Below are 13,648 nucleotides of genomic sequence, written 5' to 3'. Positions count from 1 at the left end.
TGTGAGGGCTGAGCTGCAGCCCCGGCTCCTGCCACCGCTTCCTTCATCCCACTGGAGCGCAGGATGGGGCTCCTGGGTCCTGGGGGTCTCCTGCACACGGGGAGGGGTCACTTTTCACAAGTGTTTGGTGTGTGATTTGGTCCCTCCTGTCCCCCCGATATCTTCATTCCAGATCGCTGTTAATTGACCAATTGACGCGGGGTCGATGCCTGATCCGGGCCTGTTCGATCCGTGGGGGTTTAACAGGGATTTCCATCGACTCCCAGCTCCCAGAGCGGCGGCAGCTCCACAACAGAATTTCTCCCCCCCCAGTGGCCCTGGGTGGCAGCTCAGGGGGGTCAGAGCAGGCCCCTGGCAACGCTGCTGTCCCCAGTGTCCCCTCCCTGCCCCAACCCAGCCCCGTGCCTGATCCCTTCCCAGCACCAGGGCTGATGCTTCCTTAATGCTGGAAGGGTTTGCAGGAGCCTAGAGGGTGCCAGGATGAGCCCCTGACATGAGGAGCCCCTGGATAGTCACAAGGAGCCCCTGAATGGCCACAGGGAACCCCTGGATGGCCATGAGGATCCCCTGGATGGCCACGAGGAGCCCCTGGATGGCCATGAGGATCCCCTGGATGGCCATGAGGAGCCCCTGGATGGCCACGAGGAGCCCCTGAATGGCCATGAGGAGCCCCTGGATGGCCATGAGGAGCCCCTGGATGGCCACAAGGAACCCCTGGATGGCCACAGGGAACCCCTGGATGGCCATGAGGAGCCCCTGGATGGCCACGAGGAGCCTCTGGATGGTCATAAGGAGCCCCTGGATAGTCACAAGGAACCTCTGGATGGCCACGAGGAGCCCCTGGATGGTCACAAGGAGCCCTTGGATGGTCCTGAGTAGCCCCCAAAGTGGCTGTGGGGACACGAGCCATCTCAGCCCATGCAGCAGGACACCAGGAGAGGGAGGGACAAAGACCAGGCACTGGGAAGTCTCTGATTTATTAAAAGGCACTTGAATCTGTACAAAAAAAAAAGATGCCCAGGCCCCTGGCAGCCCCAGCCCGGCGCCAGGCAGAGCCGTGGGCATGGAAGACAATCTTCCCACCCTGGGATCTGGGGGTGCTCCTGGCACCCCGAAGGCATCGCTGAAGGATGCGGGGCTGGGTCGCACCGAGGCAGGAGGTGCCTCCTGGTGTCCCTTTGGGAGGGCACAGTGGTGGCACCCAGGGCTGTGGCGGCAGGGCCAGCCCAGGCTGGAGTTGGGGGGCTCCTTGGGGGCCCCTCAGGCGGGCAGGGGGCTGTAAGGCTTGTCCTGCCCCGGCCGGTACCACCGGAACAGCCAGAACCGCACGAGGCTGGTGACGACTCCCGGCACGTTGGGGACCTGCGGGAGGACACGGGGGGAGAGCGGATCTACCTTCCCTCCCCCCGCCGTGCTGGGGGAGGTTTGTTGGCCCTGTCCCAGCTAATTAATTAAAATCAATCGTCATCGTGCCGAGCCTTGTCACGGGCTCAGCCGGGTGACACACGCGGCGCCGGATGGGGCCGGCCCCGAGCCAAGGGCTCAGCTGGGCCAGGAGGGGGTGGGATGGGATGGGATGGGGTGGGGTGGGGTGGGATGAGATGAGATGAGATGGGATAGGATGGACTGGGATGGGGTGGGGTGGGGTGGGATGGGGTGGGGTGGGATGGGATGGGTGGGGTGGACTGGGATGGGATAGGATGGGATAGGATGGACTGGGATGGGGTGGGATGGACTGGGATAGGATGGACTGGGATGGGGTGGGATGGACTGGGATAGGATGGACTGGGATGGGGTGGGGTGGGGTGAGATAAGATGGACTGGGATGGGGTGGGGTGGGATGAGATGGACTGGGATGGGGTGGACTGGGATGGGGTGGGGTGGGATAAGATAGGATAGGATGGACTGGGACAGGGTGGGGTGGAGTGGGATGGGATAGGATGGACTAGGATGGGGTGGGGTGGAGTGGGATGGGATGGGATGGGATAGGATGGACTGGGATGGGGTGGGGTGGAGTGGGATGGGATAGGATGGGACTGGGATGGGGTGGGGTGGAGTGGGATGGGGTTGGGATGGTGTGGGATGGAATAGAGTGGGATGGGTCATAATGGAGATGTGGTGGGATATAGTAGGATGAGATGGGATGGGGTGGGATGGAGATGGAATAGAGTGGGATGGGGTGGGATGGGATAAGGATAGAGTGGGATGGGATGGAGTGGGGTGGGATGGGGATGAGCTGGGATGGGTCACGGGGTGGGGATGAGGTGGGATAGGATGGGTCACGATGGGGATGTGGTGGGATAGGGATGGAATGGAGTGGGGTGGGATGGGGATGAAGCAGGATGGGATGGAGTGAGATGGGATGGTGTGGAGTGGAACAGGTCAGAATGTGGATGGGATGGGATGGGATGGGGATGGGATGGAGTGGGGTGGGATTGGGGTGGGATGGAAGAGTGGGATGGGTCACGATGGGGATGTGGTGGCATGGAATAGAGTGAGGTGGGGACGAGGTGGGATGGGATGGAGTGGGATGGGTCAGAATGGGGATGTGGTGGGATGGGATGGGATGGGATGGGGATGGGATGGAATAGAGTGAGGTGGGGACGAGGTGGGATGGGATGGAGTGGGATGGGTCAGAATGGGGATGTGGTGGGATGGGATGGGATAGAGTGGGATGGGATGGCGTTGGGATGGGATAGGGTGGCGTGAGAATAGGACAGGACAGGACAGCATCCCCTGGCTGCCCACCACCCCAACCCACCGTGATGTAGGGGTCATGCATCTGCAGGCCATAGAGTGTCCAGCTGCTGGAGGCCACGAAGGTGGTCACGGTCAAGGGGAAGGACAAGCAGCGCGTCGACTTGCTCCGGACAACCTTGGCCTGCAGGAGCAAACGTCAGGCTGGGCCCGGGCTGGGCCCCCCAGCTCCTCCCAGCCCCACACACCAGGTCAGCCAGCGGTGAGAGGTACATGGTGATGGTGAAGACGCTGCAGAAGAGCCCCAGGCGCCCCAGGCGCGTCCCCGTGTCCACCAGGAGGGCGAAGTAGCCGCAGCCGGTGACCACCACGGCCAGGAGCAGCAGGATCTGCAGCAGCACGGGGCGCTGGGGGGAGGACAGGGGGATGTCAGAGCGAGGGTCCCCCCCCATCCCCACGTCCCCCAGGCTGCTGCCTCACCTTGGCAGGGCTGTAGTAGAGATACACCAGGATGTAGAGGGTCTGCAGGGCCGCCCCGATGGCGTTGACGGTGATGAGCGTCCCGTCCCCCTTCAGGCAGCCATAGCCCAGCCAGCCCACGTTGCTGCAGAGAGACACGGCACAGGCACTGGGCTGCAGCCCAGGGGACCCCCAAATCTCTGTGACCCCCCCTTCCCCAGGGCCCGACCCCACCGTACTTGGCGTCGGTGGTGAGGAAGGGCAGGAACTGGATGTTCTCCACACTCTTGGTTGCCAACATCTGGCGCAGGTCAGACCTGGGGAGAGCAGGGGGCAGAGGCCTCCTGGGCACCCACCAGTGCTGGGGGTGGGGGGGCTACACTCTCTGTGGCCAGCAGGCACTGCATCCCTCAGCCCCCCTCCACTGCACCCCAAATCCCTCTGCACCAGCCACCCACAACCCTCCCTGCACCCACAAACTGACTCTGGTGGTGCCCCCACTGCACCCCCAAACCAGCCCTGGTGCCCTCCCCATTGCACCCCTCCATGTCCCTCACTGCACCCCCAAACCAGCCCTGGTGCCCTCCCCATTGGACCCCCTCACAGCCTCCACTGCACCCCACAAACTGACCGTGGTGCTGCCCCCACTGCACTCCCAAATGGCCTTGTGGCCTTCCCTATTGCACCCCCAACCCTCCCCCGGCCCTCATTGCACACCCCTCAAATTTGCCCTGGTGCCCTTTCCATTGCACCCCCAAATGCTCCCCCATGGCCTCCACTGCAGACCCCAAAATGCTGGTGCCCTCCCTGTTGCACCCCAAACCCTCCCCTGGGACCCCCATTACACTCCAAAACTAGTCCTGGTGTCCTCATTGTACTCCCACCCACCCAGGCCCCACTGGACCCTCAAATCCCCCCATGGCTTCCATTGCACCCCAAAACTGGCCCTGGTATCCTCATTGCACCCCCAATCCCTCCATGGAACCCCCACCCCCCACCATAGTCCCCACTGCACCCCAAATTAACCCTGGTGTCCTCACTGCAACCCCCAAACTCCCCATGGTCCCCCATTACACCCCAAAACTGGCCCTGGTGTCCTCATTGCAACCCCAACGCCCTCCTGGTCCCCACTGCACCTGCAACCCTCTCCCTGGGCCCCACTGCAACCCCAAAACTGGCCCTGGTGTCCTCCCTGCACCCTCCTCGGGCCCCACTGCAACCCCAAAACTGGCCCTGGTGTCCTCCCTGCACCCTCCTCGGACCCCTCTGCACCCCCAAACCCTCCATGGGCCCCCACTGCACCCCCAACCCCCCCCATGGACCCCATTACACACCAAAACTGGCCCTGGTGTCCTCATTGCAACCCCGACCCCCCCCATGGTCCCCATTACACCTTCAACCTCCGCATGTATCCCATTGCACCCCCAACCCCCGCATGTACCCCATTGCACCCCCAACCCCCCCCATGGACCCCATTACACCCCAAAACTGGCCCTGGTGTCCTCATTGCAACCCCAACCCCCCCATCGGCCCCCAGTGCACCCTCAACCTCCGCATGTACCCCACTGCACCCCCAACCCCCGCATGTACCTCATTGCACCCCCAACCCCCCCCATGGTCCCCATTGCACCCCCAACCCCCGCATGTACCCCACTGCACCCCCAACCCCCCCCCCCATGGACCCCATTACACCCCAAAACTGGCCCCGCTGTCCTCCCCGCACCCCCCCGGCCGCCCCCGCCTCCCCAGCCCGCTCCCGGTGCCGTCCCCGCTCGCTCACAGGCCGGTGGCGAACATGGCGAGGGTGGCGGCGAGGCAGAGCCCGGCCAGCACCGACGTGGCCATCCCGGGGCACCGGGAACCGGCCACGGGGCCCCGGCGGCGGCGGGGGAGGGGCTGCCCCGGCGGGGGGGGGGGGGGGGCGGGACGCACTACCGGGGAGGGACCGGGGAGGGAGAGACCGGGGAGGGACCGGGGAGGGAGAGACCGGGGATGGACAGGGGAGGGAGAGACCGGGGATGGACAGGGGAGGGACCGGGAGGGACCGGGGGGGAGGGAGAGACCGGGGAGGGACCGGGGAGGGAGGGACCGGGGAGGGACCGGGGAGGGAGAGACCGGGGAGGGACCGGGGAGGGACCGGGAGGGACCGGGGGGGAGGGAGAGACCGGGGAGGGACCGGGGAGGGACCGGGGAGGGAGGGACCGGGGAGGGACCGGCCGCGATCCGGGAGGGGCGGGGGGGGATCCGGCTCCGAGCTCCCGCCCCGCGGGCACCGGGACAGCAGCGGGGAGGGCACCGGGAAACACCGGGGACAATGGGAGGCACCTGCGGTGTCGCGTGTCCTCAGTGCCCCCCTCCCTCTCTCGAGTTCTGGAGAATCCCCCCAGTTCCTCGTGTTCCTGTGACCCCAGTTCTTCAGGATCCTGTGTCCCTGGATCCCCGGTTCCTCGGGCCTCAAGTACCTGTGATCCCATCCCACCTTCCCAGAGTGCCTCCCCCCCATCCTGGTGGTCATTCATCCCCATAAGCCCAATTTCCCAAGATGCCACCTCTCCAGGACCCTCCGTCCCTGGGGTCCCCCACGATATCCTGGGGGGGGGGGGGTGTCACACAGCTCTGTGACCCCAATTCCCTGAGATCACATCTCTCCAGGACCCTCCACTCCTGGGGTCCCCAATTCCAGGGGTCTCATGTTCTTATGACCACAACCTCCCCAGGATTGCCCCCCCCACACATCCTGGGGGTCACACAGTCCTGTGACCCTGAATCCCTGGAATCCCCAGTTCCAGGGGCCTCAAGTCCCTGTGACCCCATCTTCCCAGGGTGCCCTCCCCTATATTCTAGGGGTCACCCAGCCCTGTGATCCCAATTCCCTGAGATTGCACCTCTCCAGGACCTTCCATCCCTGGGGTCCACAATTCCAGAGGCCTCATGTCCCTGTGACCCCATCTCCCCAGGCTGCCCTCCCCCATATCCTGGGGGTCACTCATCCCCCCTGTGACCCCAATTACCTGAGATCCCACATCCCTGGATCCCCAATTCCAGGGGTCTCCTGTCCCTGTGACCCCATCTCCCCAGGGTCTCCCCCCATCCTGGGGGTCAGTCATCCCTGTGACCCCAATTCCCTGAGATCCCACGTCTCCAGGACCCCCCATCCCTGGGATCCTCCCTCCATCCCAGGGTGTCACACATTCCTGTGGGCTCAGCTCCCCAGGGTTCTGCACCCTTGGGGTCCCCCCCACATCCAGGGGGTCACACATCCCTGTGACCCCAACTCCCCACCTCCCCACAACCCTCCATTCCAGCATCCCCAATTCCAAGGGCCTCAAGTCCCAGCGACCCCACCTCCCTGCACCCCCAGCATTTTACACCTCAAAGGTCCCACATGCCTTTGTGATCTCCCATCCCCCTATCCCTGAGGCCACCACCCTGTTCCCATTCCCAGAGCCACACATCCCCAGGGACACACGGCTCCCCTCTGGGGGGCCCTGGGGTGCAGCCAGGCCGTGCCCCCTGCCCAGCCCTGGGGGCTGCACCTCAACCCCCTCCTCACCCCCGGTGGGGTCTGTCCCATCCCAGGGGGGTCCGTCCCACCCCCTGGGATCTGTTCCAGGACTTGCTGCCCCACACCTGGAAGTTCAGTGCAGAGCAGGGGGAAGGGCCCCTCCTCCTCCCCCTGCCCGGGAGGCCTTTGTGTCACCAGATAAAGCCGGGGCCAGTGCCAGCCGCCGTGGCACTTTGCCACTTCACAGCCCCGTGCAAACACCAGCCAATTAATTAATTAACCAGCCCAGCCCCCCATGGGGACCAGGAGAGCCTGGCCCCCGGGGAGGGGGTGGATGACCCTTTGCCCCCCCAGCCCCAGGAGATCAGTACGGTTTTGGTTATTTATTCCTGACAATTGTATAAAAAGTTCCCTGTTAAAAAGCTGTACAAAGGGGGGGTTGGCTGGGGGGGCCCCTCCGGCACCCAGCGGAGGGGGGGGTGGGGAAGGGCCAGGGGATGAAGGGTGGGGAAGGGGCACAGCACGGTGGGGAGGGGGATGTTTCCTACAGCCCCGCTCCTCTGGCTGCCAGGGCGTCTCCAGCCTGTCCAGGCTTCCCGGGCCGGTGACCCCGGGGGTCAGCAGAGCCCCCCGCACCGGTGCTGCCCCACGTCCCCGCCTGCAGGACATGTCCCAGTCCGAGCCCACCGCCGGGAGAGCCCTGAGGGTGGTGGGCAAACTCAGCTGCGGGGCAGGGGTGCCAGCCCCCCACTCCTCTCCAGTCCAAGGCACAGAAGCCCCTCCAGCTCCAGGCTCCCTCTCGGCCTCCTCCTTCCATCCTGGAAGGGCCAGCGGGGCTGCTCCGACGGCTTCGGGCCCTTCAGTCCCATAATACTGACAAATCCTTTCCCGGCCCGTCTGCGCGCAGGGCAGGCGTGGGGGGACCACGGGGGTCCCCAACCTCGGCGATTCCGGGCAGTGGGGCGGCTCAGAGCCCCCGTGGCAGCAGGAGGGGCAGGAGGAGGATGATGAAGGTGAAGGGGCGGCTGCTGCTGCGCATGGCCGAGTTCTGCCCCACGCTCCTCAGCACATGCGCGGCCGCGTCGTCTGTGGGGAGGGAAGGAAGGGGGGCAGAGGAGCCATCAGCACCCCAACAGAAGGAGCTGTGCCCCCAGCCATCAGCATAGCACCCCTGCACAGGGGGTGCCACCCCGTCACCAGGCCAGGTGACCCCAGGAGGGGCAGCTGGGCTCGACCCAGTGCCCCCAACCCCCAATCCCCTCCATGAGGGCAGTTGGGCTCAGACCAGTGTCCCCCAAAATCCCCAGTCCCCCCTGAAGGGCAGTTGGGCTCAGACCAGTGTCCCCCACAACCCCCAGTTCCCCCCTGAAGGGCAGTTGGGCTCAGACCAGTGTCCCCAAAACCCCCAGTCCCCCCTGAAGGGCAGTTGGGCTCAGACCAGTGCCCCCAAAACCCCCAGTCCCCCCTGAAGGGCAGTTGGGTTCAGACCAGTGTCCCCCACAACCCCCAGTTCCCCCCTGAAGGGCAGTTGGGCTCAGACCAGTGCCCCCAAAACCCCCAGTCCCCCCTGAAGGGCAGTTGGGCTCAGACCAGTGTCCCCCACAACCCCCAGTTCCCCCCAAGAAGGGCAGTTGGGCTCAGACCAGTGTCCCCCACAACCCCCAGTTCCCCCCAAGAAGGGCAGTTGGGCTCAGCCCAGTGTCCCCCATTACCCCCAGTCTCCCCTGAAGGGCAGATGGGCTCAGCCCAGTGTCCCCCACAACCCCCAGTTCCCCCTGGGAAGGGCAGTTGGGCTCAGCCCCCATCTGCCCACAGCCCCCAACCCACCTGCCTGGATCCTCCCCTTCTGTGTCGAGGCCGGGACAGGCGGTGCCGGAGCTGTGGAGCAAACAGGGGGGGTCACACCAGGGAAGGGCAGTGCCCCAACCCCCCCAAAACCCAGTTTCACCGCGGGCTGTTCCCCCTCCCTCCCCAAGCCACCAACACCTTCCCGGCCGAGCTGTGTGTGCCCACACCCCGGCCTGGCCGAGGGCCACGGCCGGGCCGTGACTCAGCTCAGCCAAGGCCACGCTGGGCACCGGCGCCTCGAGCGGGAAAGGGGGGGCACGGGGGGGACCCTGGGGGGGACGATACTCACTGCCTTTGCCGGTGACCGTCACCTTCAGCTTCAGGCAGGCCTCCCCATGGTGGTGGATGGGCTTGGCTGCAAGGGGGGAGCTGGGTTAGAGGTGTGGGAAAGCTCGATGGGGACCCCCCCCCAGCCCCCCTGAGCTCCCCCCAGCACTCACAGATGTAGTAGTAGCTGTGCCCCTCCCTGAACTCCTTGCCCAGTGTGAAGGGCGTGAAGCGCTGGAACTTCTCCGAGAACTTCTCAGGGCCGTGCAGGGCGCTGGGCTTGTTGCATTCCCAGCGGATCTGCTCCTTGGAGCTGGGTTTGCAGGCCTGGAACTCCTCGAGCTCCACCAGGTACAGGGTGTAGTGCTCCATGACCCGGGGGTCCACGCTGCCCTCCTCATAGTGGGGGCAGATGATGTCCAGGTAGTCGTTGAGCCGAACCTCCACCGTGTAGTCACTCCACAGGAACCTGTGGCAGGAGGGAGGCTCAGGGGGTCAGTGCCGGGGGGGCCTAACCTGCACCCCCAAATCCCCCATACCCACGGGGGAGCAGCCCCCTGCCCACAGCAGCTCCAAGACAGAGCACCTTTGAGTCCACCCTTCCCTGTGCCGAGTCACACGGCACCTGGAATGGCTTTGACGGGACACCCCCCCCTCGGCCTTCCCCCCGCCCTGGCTTGGCCCCCCCGGCAGTGAGTGGTGAGCGCACCCCACTTCCCAGCGCTCCCCAGGAGCCGGGGAGCAGGGAGGGGACCGGCTGGGACGCGCTCCCTGCCCGCACCCTGCCCGGCCCAGCGCTGCCGGAGCAGGAGGCGTCGCGGCTCTCGCCGTGGGGCAGCCAGCCCGGCTCCAGCTGTGCCCCACACCCCGCCCGGAGGGGGGGACACGCTGGGGGCCTCCGCGGCGACCCCACCTCACTGGCTGCAGTAGCCCCGGGAGGGCACAGGCACTCACAGGGGCACCCCCTGTTCCCCAAACCCTGTGGGGGGACGCAGCCCTACAACCTGGGGGGCACGGCCTGGGGATGGGGGAGAATCCCCATGACTGGGACCCAGCCCAGGGAAGGAGGGGAACCCACACAGCGTGGGGGGAGTGTTGGTGCCTAAGTGGGGGGGACCCCCACAGCCTGGGGGTCACGGCCCGGGGAGGGCACCCCCACAGTCGGGGGGTCTGGAGTGCGAGGGCAGGCTCCACTAAAGCCAAGGGGAACACTTCTAGAGTCTGAGAGAGGTCACCCCTACAACCTGGGGGGGGCCCACATCCACAATCAGAGGAGTCACTGCCCGAGAGGCCTCCCCTACAACCGGGGGGGTCACGACCCTGGGGGGGAAGAGGTGGGGCATCCCTACAACCTGCGGGGGTCACAGTCCCGGCGAGGCAACCCTACAAACCAGGGAGGGTCACGGCCCCGAGAGGGGGGAGGGCACCCCCGAATCTGTGGGGCTGTTGCTTGTGCTGGGCTCACACCGCAGCCCCCGCCTGCCCCGGGGGCCGGTGAGCGGGGGGGCCCCCGCTCCAGGTCTGCCCCCCCCGCACATCCTGCCCCGTGTTTGTCAACACGGTCCCGGGGCCGGCGCCGGGGCTGGCGCCGTGCCCCCCCCCGCGGGAAGGAAGCGGCCCCTTCGCACGGCCCTGGGAACGGAAGGGCCCCCCCGGGCGCACCTGGACCGGCCCCGCCGCCCCCCGCACGGCCCCGCCGCGGGCTCCGCGCCGGCCCCGCCGCCCCGTCCCGCACAAAGGCCGCCGGGGCAGCGGAGCGACGCCGCCCGCGCCCTCGGGGCGGCGGGTCCCGGTCCCGGTGCGTGTGCTCGGCGGTGGGGGGGGGGGGGAGGGAGGTCCCGGTGCCGGGCGGGGGTCACTCACCGGGGGTTGGAGCTGTTCCAGAACACCGTGTGCCGCTCGGCCATCGCCGCCCAGCACAGCCCCAGCAGGGCCAGGGGCACCCCCGGCCACCCCATCGCTCCGCGGGTGCTGCGATCCACGGGCGGCCCCACACCCGCCCCCCGCCTTAAGTACGGCCCCGCCGCCGCCCCGCCCCCGCCCCCGCCCCGCGCCCGCACAACAACACACGGGAGGGGGGAACGCACGACACACCCCCACTGCCACTGGTACGGGGCAAAGGGACACCCCCACACACCCCACACACCCCCCGGGACCGGGCAGGGGGACACAGACACCCCCTCACCGGGGCCGACACCGGGCAGGGGGACATACCCCCCACACCCCCGGGCCCCGCACCTCCCCACACCGGGACCGGGCAGGGGACACACCCCCCCCACCAGCACCAGGCAGGGGAACACACCCCCACACACCGGGACCGGGCAGGGGGACACACCCCACACACCGGGACCAGGGAGGGGAACACACCCCCACACCGGGACCGGGAAGGGAACACACACAGCACTGCTGGGAACGACACCGGGCGGGCACACACGGCCCCACGCCGACAAGTGACCCTCACCGGGTGGGGCCCCCACACACATCTCGGGGGGCCGGTCCTGCCCTGGCAGCACCCATCACCCTTGGGTGGGGTGCGTGGGGGGATCACCCTCAGCTGGTGTTCGTGGTGTGACCGCGGGGGCTCGGGGCAGAGCCGACCCTCCTTACCTGGGGGGTCTGGCTGAGGCAGGGGGACACCTTTCCTAGGACCCCCAGAGTGAGGCAGGGGGCTGTAGGTGCAGGATGGGGGGCTGTAGGTGCAGGATTAGAGTTGTAGGTGCAGGATGGGGGGCTGTAGGTGCAGGATTAGGGCTGTGGGTGCAGGATGGGGGGTTGTAGGTGCAGGATTAGAGCTGTAGGTGCAGGATGGGGGGCTGTAGGTGCAGGATTAGGGCTGTAGGTGCAGGATTGGGGCTGTAGGTGCAGGATCAGGGCTGTGAGTGCAGGATTAGGGCTGTAGGTGCAGAGTAGGGAGGTGTAGGTGCAGAGTGCGGGGCTGTAGGTGGAGAGTGGGGGGCTGTGGGTGCAGGATGGGGGGCTGTAGGTGCAGGATTAGAGCTGTGGGTGCAGGATGGGGGGCTGTAGGTGCAGGATTAGGGCTGTGGGTGCAGGATTAGCACTGTGGGTGCAGGATGGGAGGCTCTGGGTGCAGGATTAGGGCTGTGGGTGCAGGATTAGGGCTGTAGGTGCAGGATTAGGGCTGTGGGTGCAGAGTGAGGGGCTGTGGGTGCAGGATGGGGGGGCTGCGGGTGCAGGATTAGGGCTGTGGGTGCAGAGTGGGGGGTTGTAGGTGCAGGATTAGGGCTGTAGGTGCAGGATGGGGGAGCTGTAGGTGTGGGATGGGGGGTTGTAGGTGCAGGATTAGGGCTGTGGGTGCAGGATGGGGGGCTGTAGGTGCAGGATTGGGGCTGTAGGTGCAGGATTAGGGCTGTGGGTGCAGGATGGGGGGCTGTAGGTGCAGGATTGGGGCTGTAGGTGCAGGATTAGGGCTGTAGGTGCAGGATTAGCACTGTAGGTGCAGGATGGGGGGTTGTAGGTGCAGGATTAGGGCTGTGGGTGCAGGATTAGTGCTGTAGGTGCAGGATTAGGGCTGTGAGTGCAGGATGGGGGGTTGTAGGTGCAGGATTAGGGCTGTGGATGCAGGATGGGGGGTTGTAGGTGCAGGATTAGGGCTGTAGGTGCAGGATTAGGGCTGTAGGTGCAGGAGGGGGGGTTGTAGATGCAGGGGGTGGCTGCGGGTGCAGAGTGGGGGGCTGCGGGTGCAGGATTAGGGTTGTGGGTGCTGGATGGGGGTTGTAGGTGCAGGATTAGGGCTGTAGGTGCAGGATGGGGGGCTGTAGGTGCAGGATGGGGGGTTGTAGGTGCAGGATTAGCGCTGTAGGTGCAGGATGGGGGGCTGTGGGTGCAGGATTAGGGCTGTGGGTGAAGAGTGGGGGGTTGTAGGTGCAGGATTAGGGCTGTAGGTGCAGGATGGGGGGCTGTAGGTGCAGGATTAGGGCCATGGGTGCAGAATGGAGGGCTGTAGGTGCAGGATAGGGGGTTGTAGGTGCAGAGTGGGGGGCTGTAGGTGCAGGATAGGGGGTTGTAGGTGCAGAGGGGGGGTCTGCGGGTGCAGAGCAGGGGGTAGGCACGGCGGGCAGGCTGCCACAGCCTGGTGGCAGCCGCGGTGCCTCGCTGTCGGCTCCCATTTGCTCCGACACGGATCCATCCGTGTCCCGGCCGGCGCGCGACGCTTCGCCGCGTGTTGCGAAGCGATAACTCAGCCGCATTTGCAAAACAACTTTCCTCTTGTTTATTCCATAATGATCCATTGATTGTGGGTAATGTTGCATGCCCTGTGCCGCAGCGGGCGCGGAGCAGCTCCCCTGGCACGCGGCGGGGGCTCCGGCAGGCGCCGGCGCCGCGACTGGAGAGCGGCTGCGGCTCCCGCGGCCCAGGGCTCCCCGGGCCCGGGCTGGGGGGCAGAGTGCCCCACATCCCACCTGCACCCTGTGCACCCCGGCCTCTCTCCCCACCCTCGCTCCCGGGAAGGGGGACCGGCTTCTTCCCTCTCCTCCTCCCTGGCTGCGGCCAGGCCTGACATCACCCGTAATGACGGTGCGAGGCCTCTGCTCCCCGACGCCGGCGCTGCCGTGGCTTGTACAGGGGAGCACCTCCCGGGAACACCCCTGGGATCTGAGAGCTGGAGCACGGCATGTGCAGGCCACGGCGGTGGGAGCTGGTCCCGTGGTCCTGGCATTGCCCTGGTGCTGCCACCACCATGGCAGGGACACACTGTGCCAGTGACTGGGGAAACTGAGTCAGGGAGCAGTGACGAGGGGCTGGGCAGCCCTGGGTGCCCGAACCCTCTGCTGGCCCTGCTGGGGGCATAATGATCCTCCTGGGGCACCACGCTGGATCCACCTCCTGGCACTGGGATGTGGTACCCAACCC

At 66.4% G+C, this 13,648-nt stretch overlaps 2 protein-coding genes across 4 annotated transcripts; both read right to left on the bottom strand.

Annotated features, from left to right (window-relative positions):
* Positions 1-1,114: 1,114 nt before the first annotated feature.
* On the bottom strand, positions 1,115-5,106 carry SLC50A1 (solute carrier family 50 member 1). Of its 3 annotated transcripts, none has more exons than XM_051773304.1 (6): positions 4,937-5,103; positions 3,396-3,500; positions 3,178-3,301; positions 2,946-3,104; positions 2,762-2,881; positions 1,115-1,362 (listed from the first exon to the last, which is right to left on the bottom strand). In XM_051773304.1, exons 1-6 carry the CDS (start codon positions 4,999-5,001, stop codon positions 1,261-1,263), a joined length of 675 nt encoding a protein of 224 aa, XP_051629264.1. In that variant the 5' UTR covers positions 5,002-5,103; the 3' UTR covers positions 1,115-1,260. The 3 variants fall into 3 exon arrangements, with proteins under 3 accessions (XP_051629264.1, XP_051629265.1, XP_051629267.1); XM_051773305.1 differs by having other exon boundaries at positions 3,396-3,473; positions 4,937-5,100; XM_051773307.1 differs by lacking the exon at positions 3,396-3,500 and having other exon boundaries at positions 4,937-5,106.
* A 2,386-nt stretch (positions 5,107-7,492) lies between these two features.
* EFNA1 (ephrin A1) lies at positions 7,493-10,769 on the bottom strand. The gene is made up of 5 exons (XM_051773308.1): positions 10,640-10,769; positions 8,950-9,245; positions 8,799-8,864; positions 8,489-8,539; positions 7,493-7,747 (listed from the first exon to the last, which is right to left on the bottom strand). Exons 1-5 carry the CDS (start codon positions 10,732-10,734, stop codon positions 7,629-7,631), a joined length of 627 nt encoding a protein of 208 aa, XP_051629268.1. The 5' UTR covers positions 10,735-10,769; the 3' UTR covers positions 7,493-7,628.
* Positions 10,770-13,648: the final 2,879 nt, after the last annotated feature.

Source organism: Manacus candei, unplaced genomic scaffold (genome assembly GCF_025592945.1).
Source record: "Manacus candei isolate 608988 ecotype Guabito, Panama unplaced genomic scaffold, ASM2559294v1 h1tg000166l, whole genome shotgun sequence".
Lineage (NCBI taxonomy): Eukaryota > Metazoa > Chordata > Aves > Passeriformes > Pipridae > Manacus > Manacus candei.
The sequence above is the reverse complement of the archived record's forward strand: the minus strand, read 5'-3'. Positions and strand labels throughout refer to the sequence as shown.

Bases quoted from the DNA above. Each gene is read 5' to 3' on its own strand.
- SLC50A1 (XM_051773304.1), bottom strand. From the start codon at position 5,001: ATGGCCACGTCGGTGCTGGCCGGGCTCTGCCTCGCCGCCACCCTCGCC. The intron at 3,501-4,936 runs GTGAGCGAGCGG...GTGGGTGCCCAG, and splicing joins GCCATGTTCGCCACCGGCCT to GAGGCCTCTGCCCCCTGCTC. The intron at 2,882-2,945 runs GTGTGTGGGGCT...TTGCTCCTGCAG, and splicing joins TCTCACCGCTGGCTGACCTG to GCCAAGGTTGTCCGGAGCAA.
- EFNA1 (XM_051773308.1), bottom strand. From the start codon at position 10,734: ATGGGGTGGCCGGGGGTGCCCCTGGCCCTGCTGGGGCTGTGCTGGGCG. The intron at 9,246-10,639 runs GTGAGTGACCCC...CTCCTGCCACAG, and splicing joins TGGAACAGCTCCAACCCCCG to GTTCCTGTGGAGTGACTACA. The intron at 7,748-8,488 runs GTGGGTTGGGGG...CCCTCCCCACAG, and splicing joins GAAGGGGAGGATCCAGGCAG to ACGACGCGGCCGCGCATGTG.